We start from the raw sequence: 24,698 nt of genomic DNA, 5'->3' as shown, positions 1-24,698 counted from the left end.
CTATGACATATTAGTGTTGTCTAAGGTCTTGCACAATCATCCCCCAATGTCCATAGTTGGTAATTTAGCAATCTTTCTATGTTTCTTAATTCTTGTATAAATTAATACGACTTTTGGCCATTGAAAAATGTTCTAATTTGGCCTAATTTGATCACTGACATTTTCCTTTGTTGTATAAACGGAATATTTCGACTGGAATAAAGCAGCACCTTTTGTAGTTTTTTTTCCTCCATCTATATCAAGTCTAAGATAGACACCTGATTTTTTTCTAACACCATGGCACCCAAATATCAAAACCCTAATCTATAATCTAAAAAGAAATAGATAAACGATTCAATAAATCAATTAAAAAAATTTTGCACCCACTCGTCTCTGTATATGAATCTACACCCCCAAGGCGTAGAGAGGATGCAACAAAAACTGAAGTGTAATAGGTACTAAATACAATCTGAGGGTTTTCTACTTTTGCCCGGAACGCGGATTTGAGCTCAGCGGTTGAGCAACTTGGCTCGACACCGAGCACGGCAAAAATCATGCATAATGTGTTTGAATTTTAACAAAAAAACTTTAAACCTAATCAAGCATTCTAAAATCACATATCAAACATGTACATGTAGCATATGAACAACAATACCTCTCCGATACCAATTGTAGTAAGAAAGATAAATAAACAAGAATTTGGAATAGTATACTTCACTAAGATCACTTAGCTAAGAATCAGGTACAAGACTTTATTCTAAAATCCACAAGTACCAAGGAATGAACGAGAACAACTCACTGTATAGTATTCCCCCTTTTTGAAGCTACACACACAACAATTGTATTTTTTTTCCCTACTCTATTCATAGGGGTAAAGAAATAGTCCCACTAAGAATATTTGTCTTCTAGTTTGTCTAGAATGAGTCTTTATCTTCAAGACAAACTTATCCATATTCTTTTTAGGATACAGTCTATTTTATCTCAACTTGATTTAGAGATATAGGATATAGTTTATCTTTATCTCAACTTGATTGTAATCTCTAAAATACCAATCAATTGGGCTCATATTTGGGCCAAGCCCATCTTGGGCGATCCAACTCAAAATGGCAACATTATCAAACAGATTTGACATTTCTAAACCCAGTTCTCATCAATTCATTATCAATGTTGCAAAAATCAGCCAGTTCCAATAATCAATAACATACTACAAATGTCCACACATACAAATTCCAAACACATGACAGGCAACAACACGAGGAAGGAGAATAATTTCCAGATATCAAGAAGATTCTGTTGCTGGATGCATTATGAGCGAGCTGATGAACTATCTTGTGCTTACCTATACGAATCTGGACGTTTCGGCTTGGTTTGAACAACCGCCTCAATTTTCTCCATCACAGCAGGAGTCAGTAATGGGATGACCTCTATAGCCTTCATGTTCTCCTGGATCTGCAAAATATTTAAGCATTTGTTAAAACAAAGATATGGCCTAGTGCTCTTGTACAGGATCATACCCTAATATGCATGTTAAGTGTACTGCACACAACTGCAACAACAGAAAGTGATAATGTTGACCAACAAACAATGCTCATAGAAACACCAAGAAAGGTCCCCATTTGATGGAAGGTTCTACACTTCTACATGCAGTTGAAACTTGAAAGTTGATCTCCATATAACTGCCCCTACTAAACTAAGATTCTTTGATTCCTCTACGAACTTTTGATGTCCTTCTAATGAGCTAAAGTAAGGAATGCTCATACAGGATATATAACACCATGTCATCACATCTTAATGTTACAAAAATACACACTATCAACAATAAGTCCTCGACTGAACTGCATTACATCAGTTAACACGTTTGTAAGCCCGAGTGCATAAAATTTTTCCTGCAGTCATGTCACCCTCAGCAGAATTGATCACAGATAACAAAGCTTGACTCATTGCAAGCGCTTCCACTCATGTTTTTTAATTTCAAATATTATCAATACAGTGAGAGAGAATATAAATCCATAAAAAGTATTCTAAACAGTCCTCCACCCAGTTCCTTTCTTCTCTTTTCCTCCCCATTCTCTCTTTCAAACTTGACTTTGCAGCTATGCGCACATGATGCATGGATGCTGGTTTTACACCAAAACTAACTGCTTCAGGAGCACACTAACAAATGATTTAGCTAAAAATCTTTTGTTAATAATCTTAAGGATTCATTTTCCACTGAGGAAAATAGGCTGAACCTTTCTACTGGTCTCCATGGAAATAATTTTGCTGATATCCTAGCCCTGCTGGGGGATATGAGGCATGTAAAGGCCCAAGATACTGATGCAGCTTAGATGCTTAACATTATGCCAAGCACATCCCTCACAAATGCAATATTTGAAAAACAGACAAGCATGTCAAGAAGTAGAAACAAAAACATACCAATGAGCTGACTAATTTTAAAATACTGTGACCAGTTTCCACTTGACACATGTAACATGTAAAACATTCCATCCTCGATCAAATTAAGCATCAACCACAGGATCTCAAGATAGTTTCTCTACAAAGAGAGATGACTGATTTGAACTAACCTGAGACTCCTTCGTAGCACCAGTAATGACGGATGAAACATTGGGATTAGCAGCACACCAAGCTATTGCAAGTTGGGCTAAAGGCACACCCAGTTCATCAGCAATAGGTTTCAGTCCATTAACTTTTTTCAGCACATCGTCAACCAATGATCGGCTTGCTAGATTCTGTAATTCATAAAGTCTTTAGCATTCTACTTACATGCTAATAGAAGTGAGCATGATTTGAAGGTTAGTGAAAAACACGCTATAATTTCCATGGATACAAAACCAAGCACAATGCCCAAGAAAGAGGAACAACTTAATCAATCCAAAGACACTTCTAAAAAGCTAGATTCCTGCATGACTAATAGCTGGTTTCTCTGTCCACTCAATAATGTTTAAATTCTTCAGGTCGAGAAACTAGGTTGAATATCAATCTTTACTATATAGGTGCAGGAATGTAATGGATGATGAAAGCAGTTATCTGTTTACTTTTGGGAAGAAAGTAGAAACTCAGAATAAATACTTGGATTACCCACAGATCTGACGTAACTTATACATTATGGAAGATGAAATATGCAGTAACTTTGACATGCTATGGAAATGACATAAAGGACTTCAGCAAATGCAGCAATGCTATGACACAGATAGCATGGTCACTGATACAAAGAAATTTTATTCATTGTTAATACATTAAATTATTAATTACATATGTGCTTTACACAAACTATGAAAAGTCAAAAAGAAAAAATTATTCACAGGATGGAGCGGAAATCATACTGAACTACGAACCAACATTAGTGCAGGATCTTAAGCAAACATACTTATCATAAGAAACTAGAAGTTACTGCAGCATGAATATTCACATACTTCCTTTACTAAGATCTGGTTATTCAAAACAGTAAGCAACCAAATGGTTGAAAGTTGAAGTAAAAAATAGATGGATAAACATAACAGAACTATAAATACAGCTTTTAGAAGATGTGCATTTAAACAAGTTGATACAAAGGATTTCTACCTTGTAATTCTCCAATGCAAAGCGGCTATCAGCTGGAATGTTCCCCTTATTGTATTTTCCAGTAAGCACTCCAGACGCAAGTGGACTCCATGTAGTAAGGCCTATGCCATAGTTGCTATACAATGGGAGGTACTCTGATTCAACCTGCATACATAAAGAACATGACATAATCATAGAATAAAAACAATTAAGGGCTGTCAGTTATATATACAAGCACACACACCCCGCTGCACAACAAAGGCAGTGCATTCATTGAAACCTACGGCAGCATGAGTTGTTTCCACAACCATAGGAAAGGATACATGCAATATAGCAAAAGCAACCAAGGGACCCCATAATTCTACATGGGGGAAATCAAGGAAAGAAGGATAAATACACAACACCATGTTATATATCAAATCAAAGACCCTTTTATGTTAAGAGAAGACAATAAAATTAGGTAATATTCTCCTTATCAAACAGATGTCTACTATGCTCAACAATCCTTCTTTAAGGTTTGCATATTTTGTAAACTAGAAGTCAAAAAATGTCATGCACAAAACACAAATATTCAGAAATGGATAGATAATCTATTTAATGATTTGAAAGAATTATGTGTTGTCTATATTGATGAAATTCTAGTTTTCTCTAAGGCAAGAGAACGACACAAGAAACATCTTAGAATTATTTGTGAAAAATTCCAAAAATATGGGATTATATTTTTCACAAATAATTCTAAGATGTTTCTTATGTTGTTCTCTTGAATATCATCAATAGGGACAACACAAAAATCTTTCAAATCATTAAATAGTGTAGCCATCCATCCATCCATCCCTGAAATATCCATGGGGCAGTATTTAAACCATATGGCATGACTTTCCATTACCACAGCAGAAAATTAGAGGTTGTCACAGGCTGAAAGGAAAAGACAAAACTCTCAGGGACGACACAAGCAGAAACTATAGGTTTTTATCATGTAAAAACATCATCATCAAAGCCTGATTATTTGATACATACGAGCAGTTCCAGAACAAGCAAAAACAAAAGTACATTTGCCAAGTTGAAATGAGATACAAAGGTTTGTTGAAGTACAAGATACACAGGTTTAAAACACAAGCCATAGGATTGCGTATAATTGAAATAAAATCATTTTGCTGAAAGAAAAACCTGCTTAATTAATTAAATCTCAACAAAATATGGTAAAAATAAATCACTGATAGCTACCAAAAAAAATGCCAAACACCATGTTAACTGATAGCTAGCCCTTCCAATGATCTTAGACTTAGAGTCAAAACTTAGCTTCACCAAGTTCTAAGCATGTTATCAGAACATTTTAATGAACCAAAAGGGGCGAATTAGAAGGATAACGCAACAAATAAATAGGCTGTGAAAAGTGCTAACCATATCACTAAATTCCAAGAAGTAGAAGGAAAAGGATTTTGATTCGACAGAGCTGTCAGAGCATCAAGGGCATGCTACCCATATATATTAAGAAGATACTTAGTTAATAGCGCCAGTAGGATTAAAAATATCAGTGTCACAGTTGCTAGAGAACCACTTTTGACCTAACAAGTAAAAGAATGTCTAAACATGAATCCTATGATTCTAATAGATATATGTACATTAAACTGCAAAAGCTACCTAGGAACTTGAAAGCAACTTCTAATTCCCAAGGAACCCTCACACTGCAAAGTAATGGTGATAGTAAATGTTTAAAGTTATGAGCGAAACTAAGAATTCCAACCCTCAAATAAAGAGCCATCATCTTAGCCTTTTCTTATAAAATACAGTTGGTTCTGAAATCCGCTCATGAAACACTTGAATCACTCACAATGAATGCAAAACAGCCAGTTTGTCAATATTCACCCCAAGAGTTCACATAAAACTCTAAGGGATCAATCTCCTTCATGTAGTAAAACACAATCGCAGTTCATAATTCTCAAAGCTCTACAAAGCCAGATGCAGAACTTAAAGATAGTTACATCAATCACACATGTTACATAAGCAGCAGCCAAAAAGCCCAAAACTCAGTAAACCCGAATTTATGCGAAGACGTATATTTAAAAACAGTAGGACTGGACCTACAAAGGAGACCCCAGAAGAGAAACTAAACCATACGTGCGACAAAAGTCCTCACCTTGTGCCTAGACAATAGATTATATTCTGGCTGCTCCACAACTGGTCCAATCAAATCCAACCTCTCCGCAATCCCCCATGCTTCAGTGATCTGCTGTGCTGACCATTCACTAGTCCCCCAATAGAAAGCCCACCCCTTATCAATCACGTGATTCATTGCCCTAACAGTCTCCTCAATCGGTGTTGATGAGTCTGGCCTGAGATAGTCAATAATCACATCACACAAGCCACATCAAGCACCATAATTGGAATCAGACAAAATAAATTTTATCCTACAGTAATTCAAACCAGATGTTCTTCAAAGACCTACTTTTAGGGAAAGAGATCAATAAATTTTATCCTACAATCACGAATAAACAACAGCAGCAGCATCAATATGAGTGGATTTAACCTGTGACAGTAGATGACATCGACGTAGTCCGTGTCGAGTCTCTTGAGGGAGGCCTTAGTGCCTTCAATGATGTGCTTCCTGGATAGACCCTTATCGTTCGGTCCGGGGCCGCCCCAGAAGATCTTGGTGGAGATGACGACATCGGATCGCTTCCATCCGAGCTCACGTATGGCCTGGCCCATGATCTCCTCAGCGCGGCCATTGGCATAGACCTCTGCGTTGTCGAAGAAATTGACTCCATTGTCACGGCAGCACTGCAAGAGCGACTTCGCCTCCTTCACATCGATTTGGTTTCCGAAGCTCACCCAAGCTCCATAGGAGAGCTGGCTCACCTTCAGCCCCGATCGTCCCAAGTTCTTGTATTGCATTTTTTGCTTTCTCTCTCTACTCCACTCTTTGGGCTTGTCCTCGGTTGTTGAAAGAGAGAGAAAATACCGAGTGAATAGGGAAGCTCAGACACTGCGTGCTTTGTAGTGAACAAAATGGAGACGGAGAGTACAGGTGCTATGATTCTGTGTGGCCATTTCTACGATTCATTAGAAATTGCTCGAAATGTGATGTAAAACAAACGCAACACGTGGTAAGAAGAGGTTGTTGTCGGATCAGTGGATGAAACTGTGAACGTGGATGGTTTGGGCTTTTCAGAAAAGTACAAGATTGACCGCACTGGAACATTCTTCTGTTTAGGGCAACAAGCCAAGCTATTTGATGCTAAAGTATAGATGGAATCTTCTCCTTTTTTGTGGATGGACCGTGTAATTGAATTAAAATTTAAAAGCAAGCTCTTTTTTTTTTTTTTTCCCCTTTCTTTCTTGGTATGTTTATGAAAATATCAGAGTTATAATTTAAATCTAAAAAAAAAATAATGTTTTCTATATCTTTTGGGATGATTTGAATTTTGATGAGGTTCAAATTCGGTCCGACTTCTCAAATGCTCGATCTTTTGGCTGCTCAGTTTTGCCAACGTATCAGTAGTCGAGTTAGAGATCAAAAGGTAACTATTCTATTCATGTATGAGCATTGAGGTATCCGAGATGTACGTCAGGGAGACACTCTGACGCCTAAGTTAGCTTGATAAGGAATAGTGTTATGGAGATTGCTTAGGACTCTCTCTTCAACAAGTAGTCAAAATGTGAGAATGTGAGAGAGATTTACGTAGGTGGAGGTCCCCTTTTATTTGAGTTAAGAATAATTGATTATCCGTGATTGTGGACGAGATCTTTGGAGGGTGAATCCCCTCTTGATTCTCTTTTTATTCGATGATGATCACTCCTCGATTCCTCGAGGCGTTTGGTCATCTGGAGTTTTCGATCGTCAAAGTCTAAATGGACCCATATTTTTACTCTATACACCCCCATCAATTTTTTTTTATTTTTTTTCTCTATACACCCCCAACCCCACCTCAATTTATTGATATTTTTATATTTTTTTAATTTATATTTTATATTTTTATATTTGTATAATTTATATTTTATATTTTTAATATATATTTTATATTTTTAATATATATTTTATATTTTTATAATTAAATTTTAAATTTGTATAATTTATATTTTATATTTTTATATTTGTATAATTTATATTTTTATATATTTCTAATTTCTAATTTATTTGGTTAAAAAACAATATTATTAAAAAACAATATTGTTATCAATACAAGTACATTAATCAGAGATTATGTCTACAATGAATTGAGGTACATTTATCGAATGAACAAACTTCTCATAATCACGGAGTTGTTTCTTATATGGTGTCGCCCATGCTGTTGCACAGTCATACGTGTATGAAAACCACTGGAACATAATAGGGGGCATCGGATAATTCTCACTCATAAATACCTGAACAAAGTGGTTACTATTCACATATCCAATAGTTATGGCCCTATGTTCTGCATGTGGAGGTGGGATGGATCGCAATGGTAAAAAATTTAAAGATTGTACATCGCTTATGAGATGCAAGATGATGTTGTACCTTGATGTGATAAGGTGTCACATATCAGGTATATTCATCCAACTGTCCATTGGTGATGGTTTATTTGTCTCGAAAAATACAAGCACATTGTGAATATAGCATGCTCACTCATAACTGCCAAACAAAGATACATACTCTCCCAAAATATCCTTACCTCTTCAATTAAATCAAGCCTAACAGAATACCAAGCAAATTCACCTCCTTCGAGACCAACAAGCCAGCAATAGCTATGAACCCACAATTATCGTCGGCTGCTACATCGATGGCATTCACGACGTATTTTCTCAGTATTAGGGGAAATTGGTTGACATAACTTGGTGATGAAACTGGTCGTCCTCGTCTTGATATTGTTGATGAAGCAATGCCAATTGATGAACAATTATGACGATGGGATACATATGAAGTCTTCAAAGAAGCTTCCATATACTCAAATGCAGAGGGATCTCTACGAGTCGATTTATCCTTCTTTCTCAATGAGGGTCGACCACGTGTATTTTGTATGACTTTTGGTTCCAAAAGTGAGGTAGTTGACGGTTTGATTATCTCTCGTAGCTTCCTCAATAGTCCAATTTTATCAAACCGTGGCTTCATTTGAAACTGATCCACAATTTGCTCCATCTCAACCGTACAGCTGAGACCATCATCTTCTAATAACTCGCTTGGCTTGAAGTCAAGTTTTTTCCAAAAATAATCAACAGAAGATAAAGGAATTGGTCGTTTTTCGTGTGCATATAATGATATCTCATGTGCACAAGGAAGTCCATGAATTAACCGAACAATACATCTGCATGCTTGGATGTCGAGTCCAACAATTTTTGCCCGATCCATCTCTTCTATGACTTTTTGTAAAGCTTGTTCAGACACAAATCCTCTAAGCTCTTCGAAATATGATGTTTGAAATCTATGTTGAACAACATTTAAGCTCTTCTCCAAGGTACTCTTTATTGCTGTAAATTGACATTCAAGCAAATTATAAATGGTGGACCATATCGACTCAAAATTACCTTAAGATGTACGAAGCTAGAGTTTCAGACACAAATTCATACTGAAATGATTATAAACCTACAAAAAAATTTCACATCATAAAAATTCAATGTAAAATAATTACAAACATACAAAAAAATTCACATCATAAAAATTCAAACTAAAATAATTGCAAACATACAAAAAAAAATTCACAATTAAAAATTCAAACTAAAATCATTATTAATATACAAAAAAATTCACAAAATCAAATTCTAATATTATATTTCAATAGTATTATTTTGAAATAGTATTATTTTTTAATAATTATTTTATTTTAATAATATTGTCTTTTAATATTGTTTTTTAACCAAATAAATTTAACATTATAAAAATATAAAAGAGGTGGAACCGAGGGGGTGTATAGAGAAAAAAAAAAGAAAAGGGAGGAGGTGTATAGAGTAAAAACTAAGGTGTATTTAGATGAACCATTTCCGATGAGATGCTTGTGTTTATTAAAAAAATGTGCAATAATATTGATATTACCAAAATATCCCACCAATAAAAAGTAGCCATGTGGCATACTTATGAAAACTAGGTCAAAAAAGATCAAGTACCTTGGCACTGACCATGTACTCACCTAGGCACCGACTAGGTACTCACCTCAACACCGATTGAGGGGTTTTCTCACCCCACCTCCAGAATGGGTCAGTACCAATCAACGGACCTCTCACTATTCGATCAAGGTGGTTCAGTCCATCGAACCAAGGTAGATGGAGCTTAACCGGCCGAGATAAGTACAACTTCAACAACTAAGAGTCCCAATAGGACATCAACTCTCACCAAAGTCCAACTCCCCTTTGACGAGGAATATGGATGCGATTTACTCTTCGAGAAATCCTCATAAGAACCAATGAGAGAAAGTACGACTCCTACTATAACTCAAATGACTTAGCTCATATAAAAATGGAACCTCCACCAAGTAAAGATTCCAACTCCTACACTCTAAATTACTTACTAAGCAAAAGGCAAAGCTCAGAACAACGAACCATCCTCTCAAGTTTAGTTCATTACAAACTTGAGTGTTGGAGAGGTCCCCCGAGCACACCTTTGGGTCCTACCATAACTTACATTTGTTTCCTATTCAAGACATAAGGAAGAAGATACTCACTAGCTAGGAAGGAAGTCACAAGTGCCAGCTCGGAGTTCTTATACTAGTTTATAAGGGCAAGTGTTGGACATCAATTTTGGGCCCGAGGGCACCCAAGTTTTGGAAGGACAAATGATACTTGTAGCAAATAAACCCAACAGGTGCGTGCCACCTGGCTCAGGGGCAGAACCAACATCGGATGTTAAGGGGGCAAATTTTTTGTGCGGGGGTTAGGGGGCAGCACCCCGATAATTTTTTTTTTGGGTTCTATATATATATATATATATATCACTTGTTAACATTAAGACAAAAGTAAAAATCATATTTATAAATATGATAAAAACTATTACAATTATTGTTTTCGAGTTCTTTGGTGATATTACATAATAATATCAATGGGAATTTGATCAAACACTTATTTCTTAATGTATGTAACTAGATAATTTATTGAGTCATTCATCTTTCATCTCCCATTCGATTTCGCAATAGCTCATAGATGAATTTGAGAATAGGATTCATCCCATATCATCATCATTAGTTGTATCATTCAACTTTTGGGCTTACTTATTAAGTTGGGCATTTAGTTTGTTAGTGTCCTGGACCCACATTATATAACTAATCTTTTATTGGGCTAAGAGACGACATTTATTGAGTGACCCACTTAATTTAATTTATATATATACATAATTTACTATTTTAAAAAAGAAAACTGGGTAGGGGTGGTTCCGCCCTTGGCTATGCTCGACTTGGCTCAAATAACTATGTGCAGTTTCTTCCCTAACCGAGATGAATTTTTAACATTTACCAGCAGACATGTTTATTTTTAAGTTTTCTTATCAAAGCATTTGTTTTTGTACATTAAAGACGACTGAGATACATGTGCTTTTAAAATCTGGTGTTTAAAACACTATGGGATATGGCAAACGAATTGAACAATGTGGCTGCTCTTTCGATTGTGGCAAATTACGCCTGCTGCCTGCGATGGAGGAACGGAAGCGTTCAGATATTCTGTGCTGAACTATGTTCTCAATGACTTGGAAAACATGTTATACAATGTGTATAGCCTTTCATCCGAAAGCATAACTTGTATCCATGCGGTTCATATTCGCCTAGAGTTCACTCCAAATATCCAATCAAAACTGTAAAGGAATTATGTGAGTCCTTAATTAGACCAGAAATGCATGGCAGAAGTAATAATGAACGAATTGTTTCTATGATCTTCCTTCTCAAAAAAATATTTACACAAAGTAATAAAATTGTACATAATTCATGTCAGTATCACCATATCAGGTTAACTATCACGACGTAGAGAAATAAAAGAACCAATATAGATTTTCTTTCTTAACTCTATTTGGAATGAACAACAAATTTTGAATGTTCTTTCATTTGTATTAGCATATTAAGAAGGCAATCATAATTATAACCATTAGTGGGTGGACAAACATCCTTATAGATGTAGCTGCTACTCCTGCTGTTGCTTTCGTTTGCCCTCCTGTTCGCGATTGATTCTCTCCCTGCCACCAAAAAAAACAAAACAATAGCAAATAATTAACCATATGCAATGAAACCATGAAATCTACTTTCCCTCATTGAGCACGGTATGTAATATATTATTGTTCACTTGATGTGCGCAACAATTGTTTAGCAGTGGAATGGAGGAAAAGAAACGTCAAATGAGATAATCACTTTTAGAGCTGTAGAAAGAGCGCACAATTCAGGTTGTCGCACGATGTATATCTGATCGCCATGGCTATCGTTCTTGTAGATGTCCTGATTTCTATGCCAAGTCCATAATGCATATGTTGAATTCAAAACCTGCATATTCAAATAGAAACTTTAACAGTGGCAACCACACCATGACACCAAAAACCAGTTTCTCAAGATCTCAAAAGGTAAACAACTCCCGTGGAAAAGGCTTCCCACAGTGGGCGGGGTTGGAGACATGCAGGATGTTGCAGACCATACCCCCACATAATATCTTGAGAGACTGTCCCAAGATCTCAAACTTGTGAACAATAATCCATTTTACATAAAATTATTGAAAAGACGATAATCATTAATTAGATAAAGGCATTCACCTTAGCAAGAACTTGAACCTAAGTCTTACTACATCAAGAACAGTTAATTCATTCATTGTATGGCATGGTCCCCAACCCAGTAAATCTGAGGTTCACATGTATCTCAAGCCTCGACATAAACCATCTCCAGATGGTGAATTGCGTATCTCAGACATGGATACCATATCATCATGCCTTATGAGGTCGTCAAAAGTTTTATTATCTAGGTCAAAATTTAGATGTGAAATTATATGTATCACTAAATCACGAGCCTGCAACCACCATATAAATAGACTTGATTCTCCAGGGCTTCCCCCCTAGCTCACCTAATCATGCCGGCTTACGAATAATCCCCAACACAAATTAACTTTGCCTTGTGGTCAATCAAACTAAAATTCATCAGCAATGTCTCAAGTAGTGAGGTACGAGATGGCTGGTTGGTGTTAACCATGGGGTATCACAAAGATATCGCCAATCTAGATTACAAGTACAAAAGAAGTTTCCAAATTACAGGCTTAGAACATACCTCAAGAATTCCATGTCCAAAGCTGCTTTCTCTAAACGCACTCCACTCTGGTTGCTTGTCCCAACAAAACTTGTCTTTAGCAGGACCTGAAGTGAAATTCAAGTGACATACTCCTCCAAATTCTGGTATGTTGTCTCCAGTTGAAGGACACTTCCCAGGGTCATCAGCGAAATCAACATCAACTTGTTCGATATTCCCACCATCTCCAACTGTTATATAAACAGGTCCACACGGATCTAAAGTGTAGTTAAATACTCTGTTCATTCGCTCATAAGCATGAACCTGCAAAGCCAATTAATTATGTATTGCACTCCAATTGATATACACATAGTTCATAACTTTATAATTTAAATAAAAAATTCTAAGAGAGAATATTATGTTACTGATTTCACATTCTCCATGGATTTTGATTAGTGAACTTCCTGAATCTCTTGACTTCTTATGTTATATGTTATATGTTATGATGAGACTAGGAATTTCATGAAATCGAATTTTCGAAAATTTACAATGGATAGTGTGAAATTACTTCTAGACTCCAACTTTTATCACTACTATACAGGACTGGTCAAACCATCACAGTAAGAAAATTTATTAAACAACCAGTTGCTTCTTATAAAATGGTAAGAGTCTCAGTAAGGGAAACGAAGCAAAGAGAAGGGATCTCTAAGAGGCTAACGTATGGCAAAAACAAAGGAATAATATTCATTAGAGCAGCAGATGAAACAGGACCAGTGAAAATCCAGAAGTTGTCGACATTGCAAAAATGAGTACTTCGATGTATGCGACTGTCAACATAAGAGCCAATCAATAGAACGAAAAATAACAACATCAAGTTTCCACCAACTATTGTACAGTGAAGAAGAGTGAGATATGGAAGCATCCTTTTCGGTATGAGGGTCAAGTAAAAGAGTTCCATCGAGCATAGGACAGAATGATGAAAAGTGGGATGACAAGTTAGATATCGTCACTACAAGAACAAACATACAAATTACTTCAAAAAAGAAATGACAATGTCTGGCAGTAGAAAGAAGGAAACTAGAGAGAACAATGAAGATCGTTCTTTCCATATTTTTCACTCATTTTTCCAGAAAAGATACAATTTGGTAACTCTTTTATCAATCCTAGATAAGCTAGATATTTCATTTTGGAAATAGCTTATTAAAATAAAGCAAGTTTACTATCATGTCTACTTCTCTTTCACACATGGTAATCTTTATTGCTTATTGCCACTGTAGTTGAGTATATAAGAGATCATTTAGCAATAACAAAATTAGGTTGTCTGTTTAGATATCAAGATGAGCTATAAACAGCTTTTACCTTTTATTCCACACCAACCCAACCAAGTAGCAAAAGCAATATGACAAACCACAAAATTTTAGATGACGACGAACCATATCCACTCTAATCTACATGAGTGAAGATTGAGAATTCCAACTTACATGACCAGTAAAAATGATATCAACTTTATGTTGATACAAAAGAGTTTCCATTTCTTGCCTCATGCATTCAAACTCCTGATAGTGTGAGGAATAGCTATTATACCAAGGTGGATGCCACGCAGCTACCAACCAAGGGGTCACTGTCCGGTCCACTTTTTGCAAATCTTCTTTTAACCAATTATATTGGGCACCTGGGAATCAATAAAACTTAATAGCTCCAAAGTTACTTCCAATATCAGAACTTAGTGTACTTATTTTGTGTCACAATCAAAATACTTGGACATGTTTTTGACTGTACAACCATAAAATCTTTGTAGTTACCAGTGCTGTTGTAGTCGATGTATGCTCCCAACATGACAAAATGTACCCCACTTGCATCAAAAGAGTAGTAGAAGTTACTGCCAGAGCCAGACTCTTCAGAGGGAACTGCAAATCTTGTCACGTATGATTTGAAAGTAATCCCAGAAACTTGAGGCTCAATCTCATGGTTGCCTTCAATCACCATCATAGGAACTCTTGAAACCAATGGCTCCATGAACCTGACATTTTAGCTCATTGCATTAATAAAATATATGAACACCTAAACAGAGCCAGTACCCAATATCTTAGTCCTATTGTGCTAAAAAAAACTTCTCAATCCCAACAACTCAAAATCATCAAATCAAAGTTACTATATAACATCAAAATTTGCGATGAATGAAATACTGCATTCACCAATAGGGGTTCATAGTTTGTACAAATGAGTAATTATTAAGTCTGCGGTATCACATAGAGTTTTATATATTAAATTTTTTAACTTTTGCATTCTTTGGCCTGCATATGGGCTTATCCTTCAGAGGTTGATATGTTCGTTCCTACTCCATTCTGCAAAAAATAGACGTACCAAGCTTTACAGAAAAACAAAGATGAAAGGGCAATTTTTTTGTGCATTTAGAGGGTTAGTTTCAATTGTAGCGGCCATTTTAAACAAGTATATAGTATATACACATCATTTGAGCCTCTTCTCCAGTTTTCTGCTTTGCTTTTCTCATAAAGTTTTCCTAATGTAGTCTTACACAAAATTTCAAAATCGCAAGAATGAGAATTGTGGTGCCTTGATTTTTTTATGAGAGAAAATACACCAGCTAAAATATATCGATCGCCAATGAGGAATAGATAATCAATGAAAATTAGAATTGTTAAGGTATAATAGTTTGTAAGGTGTCACCAAGCACCATTTTTAATCAATACTATCTTCATGTACAAAAACACTTAAAGAGGTACAGACAGATTACCTCCCCCATGCATCCCAGCGGGGTTGATATGTCTCTCTAATAGGTGCATCTGGGAATGCACACGAAAAGCATGGAACTCCTTTCCCTCCTGATGTACGATACTGATTGGCATAAGTCAAGTCACCAACCATTAAAATCATTGATGGATCATTCATAATGAGATGATCAATGGTTGTAGATGAATTGCTGGTGAGACCCAAATCCCCAATGACTGCTATTCGCCGAGGATAAGCATTTGGCCTAGGCAATGGTAAAGTTTCAAAGACATGCTCCTCACTCATTGCTGGAATAGAGCTGTCCCCGCACTTGTAATAGTATTTAGTTCCAGGTTCAAGACCTGCAAGAGATTAATGAACTCCTTTAATTTATTGAGTATAGATGCTGATAAGGCATGTAAACAAGAAGGCATTCTCGGCAGTCACTTTGTCCATTCTCCACTGGCTATATGAAGCTTTAAAGAAAAAAAAGTTATATATGAAATAGAAGAATTGTGCGCTTTTGATGCGAGCCGTTGCTGACACACACAATTATAGTAAGAAAAAGACAATGTCAATAGCTTCGTAGTTCCTACTCTGAATTTAATTGAACTACAAGCCATAAATTCTACTTCATGTTAGGCTTTATCACTTTCACCCTAAGCATCAGTTGACCATGTGTTAGGCCGCATCAGTACATCACAACTTCCATCATTCGATTAATCATCTAAAAATATACTCCAGCAAAATTAAGCTCGGTTTCATGTTCCCAATGAATGTCGAGCAAAGAAATCACAGAGTCACTCCCGTGTTCACTGCGTAGCCAGATATCATCTAGTTAATGTGTCAAATTTGACAATTTCAACCCTGTTGTCCTGCATATATTAAAACTTACCTATTAAGCCCACAAAGTACATGCTATGCAATGGGATATCTTAAACACCGATGTTCAATTCCAAATTAACTCTCAGTATCGTAAATATTGATGTCCAATTGCATTAATTTGATTAAAAAACATGGGAAAAAAGATGAGGGTGAAGATTCCATGACCATCAATTCTGACGTGGTGAATGATGCCAGAGGTGTAATTGAAAAGTCCCTCAAATGGATAAAATTGGTTATAAATTGTTGAATTCCCTCCCCTTTTGCTTGTATACTTGCCACTTTCCTTCCCATACCAGACTTCACTCGCAACTGATGAAGGATCAAGGGGAGTAACATTAGAGCCAATCTGCGCATCCCCTGCACCAAAACCCACAAAATCCAATTCAGGAACAATTCACTACCCCAATGTAAAGGAAGTAGAAAATAAAACCCATAAAAAGATTTACGAAGAAAAAAATTACCAGTGACCCAAGAAACCCACATTGAAGTTGGGGTAGAGAGAGCGAGAGCTATCTGTTCTGGGAAATTTGAGGTGACATTCTTCTTGAGCCTTGGATGATTCATTGGCAAGTCAACACTTCCTCGACGCAAAGACGAATCAAATCGACGAGTTACAGGCTCAAATGGACCTTCTAGAGTGGTGGGTATGTGATTTTGATTGACTGCCGTTGTTTTTGTGGTCAATAACACTATTGCAAGCATCCATATAACTCCATATCCATTCCTCATGAGGCCCCTCCTTCTCGGCTTCTTGTTGTTGTGCTCAACAAAAAAAAACCCAAATTCGTGAAAGATGAACAAAGCTTATCATAGAAATTTCGGTGTTGGATGACCTGTCACCCCCCATTCGTCAATTATTGTAGTTGGAAGTGGCACATGGCATTGAACCTGGAGTTTTAGCACCTAATGATGTACAATGGAATATGCTGCTTTGAGTTGGCGAGTCATTTTTTACTTTTTCCAACTATCATCACTCTGTGAAAGCCCCGAGAAAGAAGATGCCTCCAAATCCCAATCCATCACCCCACAATGTTTTCCAAAGGGTTAGTTTTCCAAAAAACTCTTTTACTATGTTTTGTGGAAGTACCCGTCAATGAGTCTACTTTAGAAGGGATGGGTATTTGCAAGCTTTGAAAAATCGGACTAATCATCGAATCGAAAAATTCTTGTATCATGATTCAATGGTTCATCATGTTTAAATCGGGTTCAACATAATGCATTATTATAAATATTTATTTAATTTAAATAATAATTAAAAATATTCCATATATTATATTCTCACAATAATATAACAATATATTATTAATATATCTCTATTTCATAATTCACAATCATTTATGAGTTTTTAAGTCTTCCAGAACAAAAAATTATAATATATAAAATGATAAAATAAAAAAACAATAGTTATGAAAAATATACAAAGAAAGATATAGTGGAATGCATATATTTAAATTATTAATTACATATTTATTATAATGTATATAATAAATAAATGTGAACAAATATTTTTTATATTTCATCATAATGTGTATGGACACTTTTGAAACAATATAATATATTAAATTAACATATGCGGTCCCTGTTGAACACCGATTTATAAGTAGTAGTTCGGATCGTGATTAGGCTCGGTCATCAATCTGATTAGCCAATCCGATCTGTTTTCAGAACACTAGCTATTTGCACCCCTTTAAGTGGGTTTTGCATATCAATTTACGCACAAGACTCCAAAAAATATAAGTTTGTGTCATATCAATTATCAATTATTTGAGCCACCTTTTGAATGTCATTGGTTTTAGGTAAGCACTGATCACTCACGCGCCATGCTTTTATTTATAAACAGAGTTGGATTTGTCCAAACAGGCCAACTCTAACTGTCCCGACATGTCCTACCCGTGAGGTTACATACATTGTTCTTGAGTGTTCTTTACTAAAATAGCTTCGTGCTAGCTTGTGGGAATCTATTTGTACATCCTTTGTAAAAGTCTCTTTGTTAGGGCATTGAAACCTTTGATGGAGTTCTCTAAACCATTGGTGTAGGGAGTTTTGTAGAGCTCTTGGAAAACCACACCTTACTTGTTTACTTGTTTTCAAAACTTGATTTTGGTCATTGTGGACCTCACATTAAAACTTGATTTTATGGCCTTGTGTGTTGAACACGTGTGTGAGGTTGTTTGTATGCTTAATAGAGATCCTTTGGATCACTAGGTTGGACACTTGATTGATTTACTTGCTTGGTTATTGAACTAGTTTCAAAATTTTGCACTTATGGCCAATATAGTTATTGTGTCATTTTGGCCCTCATATATATATATAAAAAGAGGAATTCTCACATAAGGGTCTAAAGTAAGGGTATAAAATAAGTATATATATATTGTTCATTATAGTGTTGTTAGCTTGCATACCAAATTTGGTGTGATCTGGAGTTGATTTGCTAGGTGAACTTGTAAGCAATATCATTATGAATTATTTCAATGAACATAAAGCGAAAGCCCAAGAATACCTACCTCCAACCATCGCAATCAGATTCCAAGTTTGAGGAAAATACAATACCAAGTTGTAGAAAAGGAATTGAGAAGTCTTTGTCTAGTCTATCCAAGATCTTAATCCTTGTAGTTTATGGAGAAATCACAGACTTTCTTGTTAGACCAGAGATGACCTTGCCTTCACATATATATATATATATATATATATATATATATAGGGGTTCTCAAGTGCGCGTCTGCGTATTTGGCAAATTATGTGGGCTTCCAACACCAACCGTTAGATCAATTCAACGGCTGGAATTTTCAGTTTTAATAAAAATTCAAAAACCCAAAAAAATCTAATTTTTCTTATGTCTCCCACACACATCTCGACAGACGACAGAGCTTTGTGACTTTGCCGGCTCCGCCTCCCACAGATTTCACGACGAAACTTCTTCCGTCTCCCACACACTCTGCAGCGAAGCTTCTTCAGTCTCGAAATCACATCGTCCCACTGATTTTGCATGGTCTTCCTTGCGATTTCAACTCTCTCGTCTAGGTCTCATCTTGGTTGCCTCTATCTTCCTCACGTCTGGTTCTCATATGGGTCTTTCAATTGTTTGCAATTGGAAGTCACAAGAATATGTAGTCTTTCAATAGTTGTGTTGTTTGTGTGTTTGGTTGCCTAGAAAGAACGAAAAGGTTTGAGCTTTGAAATCAATTTTAAGTTTTTCATTTCATTAGTTTAGATTGGAAACCTTATCTGGAAGTCACAAAGTTGTGGAAGACTGAAGCAAAATTAAATTTTTGGTTCATTTATTATCTATGTTAATCTAAGCCCTTCGATTGATCCAACCGCTTGAGTCGGAAGCCCGCATGGTTTTCCAATTACGGGTCTGCGCATAGGAGACCCACTGTGTGTGTATATATATATATATATCCTCAAAACTCTTTTCCATCAATAGAAAAGAGGTTATAAATGATAGCAACTAATGGGTAGTTACCTCTTCCCACGTGCCCCACTATGCAATCTCTTAGAAAACATAACTCGTGTGGAGAATTAAATGGACAATAGGCTACAAAATAACATTTTAATTTAAAATTAAAACATAACTAACAGAACTAGCTCATACCCGATTGTAGGTTATTTAGTGTGCATTTTGTGATGATTTCTTAAGTATGTTGTGGTATGTTAAATGGGCGTACCTATGTATTCCATTGAATAAAATCAATTTCCAATACAATGTTTTAATTCAATTGAATATTTTTATCAATGTTGGTTATTCAATGTTCTCCTTCGATTTTACATGATTTGTTGTGAATTTTGTTTTCTTGATATCATTCACTCTTTTGTTTAGGATCACTGCCATGGCAAAGGCAGGGGCAGTAGCAAGAAGGATAAGTTTGCTTGATTGGGGGAGGTACGTTTAATCAATCAATTTGGTGTTTCCCTTAGTGATGCACTTGCTGTTCACTACATATCCTACCTGTGAGGCTATATACATTGTTCTGAGTATTCTTTACTAAAATAGCTTAGTGCTAGAAATAGTGTTTGTGATTGAGGGAAGAGAGAGCCGTGTTTATGAAGACTGTAATTATTAGTTGCACTTCTCACAAGTGTAATTCACAACCAGCAAACATCTCAATTCACAAATTACAAACTTGAACTTTGTTAAAATAGACGTAGCACCGTGCTATATGGTTTAGAGCCGCACAACTCATTTAAAATGATGCAGTGCATGAGCATACACTTCATTAACCAAAATGCAATTCATCCATCTTATGGGTATAAATTCAACGCTAGTAATTCATGAAGTTTTGTGGAAATATGAATCATACAAACACATGACTTAATTAAAGAATCATGAAAATTTGTAATTTAAGATTTCAAGAAGTCTTAAACCATACAACATCTTATTGTCTATATGATTTCATCGCATAATTCACATGTAATTCCCATGGTTGTCAATCATAAGATTTACACTAGAATTGAAACAAACATAGAAATCTTGAATTTGTAATCAAACTTATCACATATAAATCATCATCCATACATGGTAAACAAGATTAAAGCATCCTCTTAAACTTGGTTATAGAACCTAGCTAGACATAGTAACTACACACAATAAATTAAGAATAGAAGACACAGTTACACCCCCTGAAAGAGTTAAGGTTGAGGACAAGCAATTTCACTTCACTTCTTCTCCACGGGTAGTCTTATGTCATCTGCTCTATTGGTCAGTTTACCAAGAAGTGTAGTGCATAATGAAGACACATGAATATTTGATTTTCAAATGATCATAACCTAAACACATCAATATTCTCAAAATTAATAAATAAAAAGAACCTGACATTTTTTTTCACGATACTTGGTAGTAGTGATAATCACAGTTATGTAGAAGGGGGATTGTCAAGATCATGATCAATAGTAGCAGGATTGTGAGCGTTGAGTGCCCATACTATATTATCGAATTGCTCACGTGTCTCTGCTCGGATAGTAGCGAGCGTCACTCGCGTCTCATCTTGGTGCCTCTACATATCCATTTGAAGGTCTTGGATGGCTGTCACCATTTGCTATAAACAAATAGGATCATTTGTATGGGATATAGCTGTGTAAAACCCGCATATGACCCTACCCAACCCGACCCATGTTCACCCCTAGTCTGGGTAGGTGACTAAGTGAGAGGTACTGATGAAGGAGATGTTACACAATGGACTGGGACGGTTGGAATGGTTGGTTAATCCTCAGCGTCCTTATTTGCGAATAACTCAGAATGATTATAGTGATGAAATCTACTTGGCATGTGAGCTGTACTTGTCTCTCACCTGTTCTTCCAATACTTGCGCACATCAAGTGAATTGGAGATATCTGTTAAATGAATTGCATGTAAGAAAATCTGTTATTAGTTTTAAGTTAATCTGTCTCAGTTAAGTCATGTCCCATTTCGTCTTTTATTATAAGGTTAGTTTGGTAACTTTAGTTGGTTGCTCTAGGGTTTATAACTTTGTTGTTTTGTGCACTTTAAGGTTTAAGACATTATGTTATGTTTTCACTGATACAATTAATATAACACCGTTGAAGTTCTCTATGTCTGATCCTTGCTTGCTGTGAGTTCTCGTTTCACATACTTTCTTGTGTTTCTGGTGTTGTCAGTGGTATCGGAGCAGTGACAGACTTTGGGCAAAGATATCGGTTGAGCTATAGTAAGGAGTTTTGCGATGGCTACTTCCTCCAATGACAAGTTTTGCGTACCGGTGTTCACTGGCGATGGTTACACCTCTTGGAAGGTGAAGATGCGAACCTATATGATGTCTGAAGGTTTGTGGGGTATTGTTGTCAAAGGGTATTCTGAACCCAATAATGAGAGTGCTCTGACTGAATCGAAGAAGAAGGAACTTGAAGGTGTTCGTGTGCTAAATGCGAAGGCTTCATCAAAAATACAAAACAACGTGGGTCTCATAATTTTCCCGCGCATCATCAGAGCCTAGACTGCAAAAGATGCCTGGGATATAATAGCCAAGGAGTTTGAAGGTGACGGCAAGACGATTCTTATCAAGTTACAAAATTACATACTTGAGTTTGAAAATTTGAGGATGGCTGAGGTTGAAAAAGTTCAGGACTTTTATACAAAAACTATTGATTTGGTGAACCAGATGCGAACTCTTGGAGAGGAAATTATAGATCAAAAAATGGTGCAAAAGATGCTCATTAGCTTACCTGAAAGATATGACATGGTGGTGGCTGCGATTGAGGAGTCCAAGGACTTGACTATGCTCAAACCAGAAGAGTTAGTTTGGTTGTTAGAGGCGCATGAGCCAAGAAGATTGAGGAGGGGTGAGAATACACGATATCTAGACTCCGCTTTTCAGGCGAAGCTGTCCTTCAAAGATGATGGTAGGAAGGAGAAACAATGGAAGGGTTCTGAAAGTGGCTGGAAAGGTTCATCTAGTTCATCGAGTTCCTCTGGAAAATCCTGTGAAATCTACGAGCATATGAGTCACATAGCTACTGAATGTTGGTTTAAAGGTAAACCTCAATGTCATTCTTGTTAGGGCTGTTAAAAAACCGAACCGAACCGAAAACCAAACCATATTTTTTAATTTGGTTCGGTTTATCGGTTTACGGTTCGGTTTCGGGTTGAAGTTTTGGATATATTCGGTTTTGATTTACGGTTCGGTTTGGAAATTATATTTTTGGTTTAAAACCGAAAACCGAAATTATTTTTACATATATTTTTATTATATATTTATATATATATTTGTGTTATGTAATTAATGTTAATATGTTATAATAACCATTTTTACTTAATTAGTGTAAAATTAAACATTTAATGTTTAATGCTTTATATATAATTACAATATAATCAATATTACTTAATAAAATTACAATATAATTGGATATTGGAAATAATTTTCTAATTATATCGGTTTAAACTGAAAACCAAAAACCGAAACCGAAATTTACGGTTCGGTTTAATCCGGTTTATATATGTTATTCGGTCTGGTTCGGTTTGACTAAATATGAAACCGAAAAATTTCGGTTTGATCAAAACCAAACCGAACCGAACCATTTCCACCCCTAATTCTTGTAAAAGATTTGGTCACATTCAAAAGAATTATCGATTTAAGCCAGAAAACAAAGTTAATTTCATTGAATGTAGTTCTGAGTTAGAGGAAACTATGTTTTATACTACTCATGGGAGTGTGGGTATGAAATCAGAGTCTCAAGTATGGTACTTGGATAGTGGTTGTAGTAACCATATGTCCGGTAATATGGAACCTTTTGATTCTGTTCATTCCAGTGTATCTTCCAAAATCACTTTAGGGAATGGTACTGTGGTTCAAGTTGTAGGAATTGGGAGAGTGAAAATTAATACTATTGAAGGAGATAAATATATAGCTGAAGTGCTTCTAGTGCCTGCACTTAGTCAAAATTTGCTAAGTATAGCACAGATGGTTGAACATGGATACAAATTGGTGTTTGAAAAAGGAGGCTGCACAGGGTTTGATAAGGAAGATGCTCAGAAGCTGCTTATGCATGTCCAAATGAAGGATCATAGGAATTTCAAAGTAGACTTTCAAAAGGAAGAGATGTTGGCTTTGCTTTGCAAGCAACTACCAGTTAGGGTGAGACAACCAAATTGTGGCATAAACGTTTTGGCCATTTAAATATGGGTGATCTAAAAGTGCTTCAGGAGAAGGAATTGGTTGCAGGGTTACCCTCAATTCAGGTGGAAGGTGGTGTTTGTGAAGGGTGTGTGATGGGGAAGCAACACAAACAGAGTTTTCCTCAACAAAGTAACTGGAGAGCAAATCAGGTTTTGGAATTGGTGCATACAAACTTGTGTGGTCCAATGCAGACTCCATCTTTCAACCAATGCAAGTATTTCCTGACTTTTATTGATGATTATTCAAGAATGTGCTGGATATATTTTCTCAAAGAGAAATTAGAAACTTTTTAAATTTTTAAGAAGTTCAAAGCATTAGTGAAAAAGGAGAAAGACCTGAAGCTGAAAAGACTAAGAAGTGATAGAGGAGGAGAAAATAATTCTTAGATGTTTGAACAATTTTGTCAGCATGAAGGGATCTAGAAACAGCGTGTAGCTGGGTACGATCCCCAGCAGAATGGGGTAGCTGAGAGAAAGAACAGGACACTAATGGAGATGGCCAGGGCTATGCTTGCAGAGAAGAATGTGCCTAAAGAGTTATGGGCAGGCAGTCCATACTTCTGTCTATATTTTAAACTGATGTCCTACAAAGACAGTGCAGGGAATGACTTCTTTTGAGGCATGGCATGGGTTCAAAGCTTTAGTTACTCATTTCATAGTGTTTGGCTATATATGTTACATACATGTACCTACAGAGAAGAGATCTAAGTTAGAAATGAAAAGCAAGAAATGTATTTTTGTAGGATATAACTCAAATTCCAAAACATATAGTCTATGATCCT

At 36.1% G+C, this 24,698-nt stretch overlaps 2 protein-coding genes across 3 annotated transcripts; both read right to left on the bottom strand.

The window, feature by feature from the left end:
* Nucleotides 1-1,091: 1,091 nt before the first annotated feature.
* On the bottom strand, nucleotides 1,092-6,512 carry LOC120002845 (probable voltage-gated potassium channel subunit beta). Its single transcript, XM_038851693.1, has 5 exons — nucleotides 6,047-6,512; nucleotides 5,657-5,852; nucleotides 3,541-3,684; nucleotides 2,544-2,708; nucleotides 1,092-1,428 (listed from the first exon to the last, which is right to left on the bottom strand). Exons 1-5 carry the CDS (start codon nucleotides 6,412-6,414, stop codon nucleotides 1,315-1,317), a joined length of 987 nt encoding a protein of 328 aa, XP_038707621.1. The 5' UTR covers nucleotides 6,415-6,512; the 3' UTR covers nucleotides 1,092-1,314.
* A 4,820-nt stretch (nucleotides 6,513-11,332) lies between these two features.
* On the bottom strand, nucleotides 11,333-17,372 carry LOC119998750 (purple acid phosphatase 23). 2 transcript variants are annotated; one of them, XM_038846524.1, is made up of 8 exons: nucleotides 16,748-17,372; nucleotides 16,452-16,643; nucleotides 15,427-15,763; nucleotides 14,474-14,691; nucleotides 14,153-14,343; nucleotides 12,714-12,995; nucleotides 11,817-11,945; nucleotides 11,333-11,644 (listed from the first exon to the last, which is right to left on the bottom strand). In XM_038846524.1, the coding sequence occupies exons 1-8, from the start codon at nucleotides 17,013-17,015 to the stop codon at nucleotides 11,522-11,524; spliced, it is 1,740 nt and encodes a 579-aa protein (XP_038702452.1). In that variant the 5' UTR covers nucleotides 17,016-17,372; the 3' UTR covers nucleotides 11,333-11,521. The 2 variants fall into 2 exon arrangements, with proteins under 2 accessions (XP_038702452.1, XP_038703153.1); XM_038847225.1 differs by having other exon boundaries at nucleotides 11,842-11,945.
* Nucleotides 17,373-24,698: the final 7,326 nt, after the last annotated feature.

This window comes from Tripterygium wilfordii, chromosome 1 (assembly GCF_013401445.1).
Source record: "Tripterygium wilfordii isolate XIE 37 chromosome 1, ASM1340144v1, whole genome shotgun sequence".
Lineage (NCBI taxonomy): Eukaryota > Viridiplantae > Streptophyta > Magnoliopsida > Celastrales > Celastraceae > Tripterygium > Tripterygium wilfordii.
Note: the sequence above shows the minus strand (reverse complement) of the source record. Positions and strands in the feature narration are given on the sequence as shown.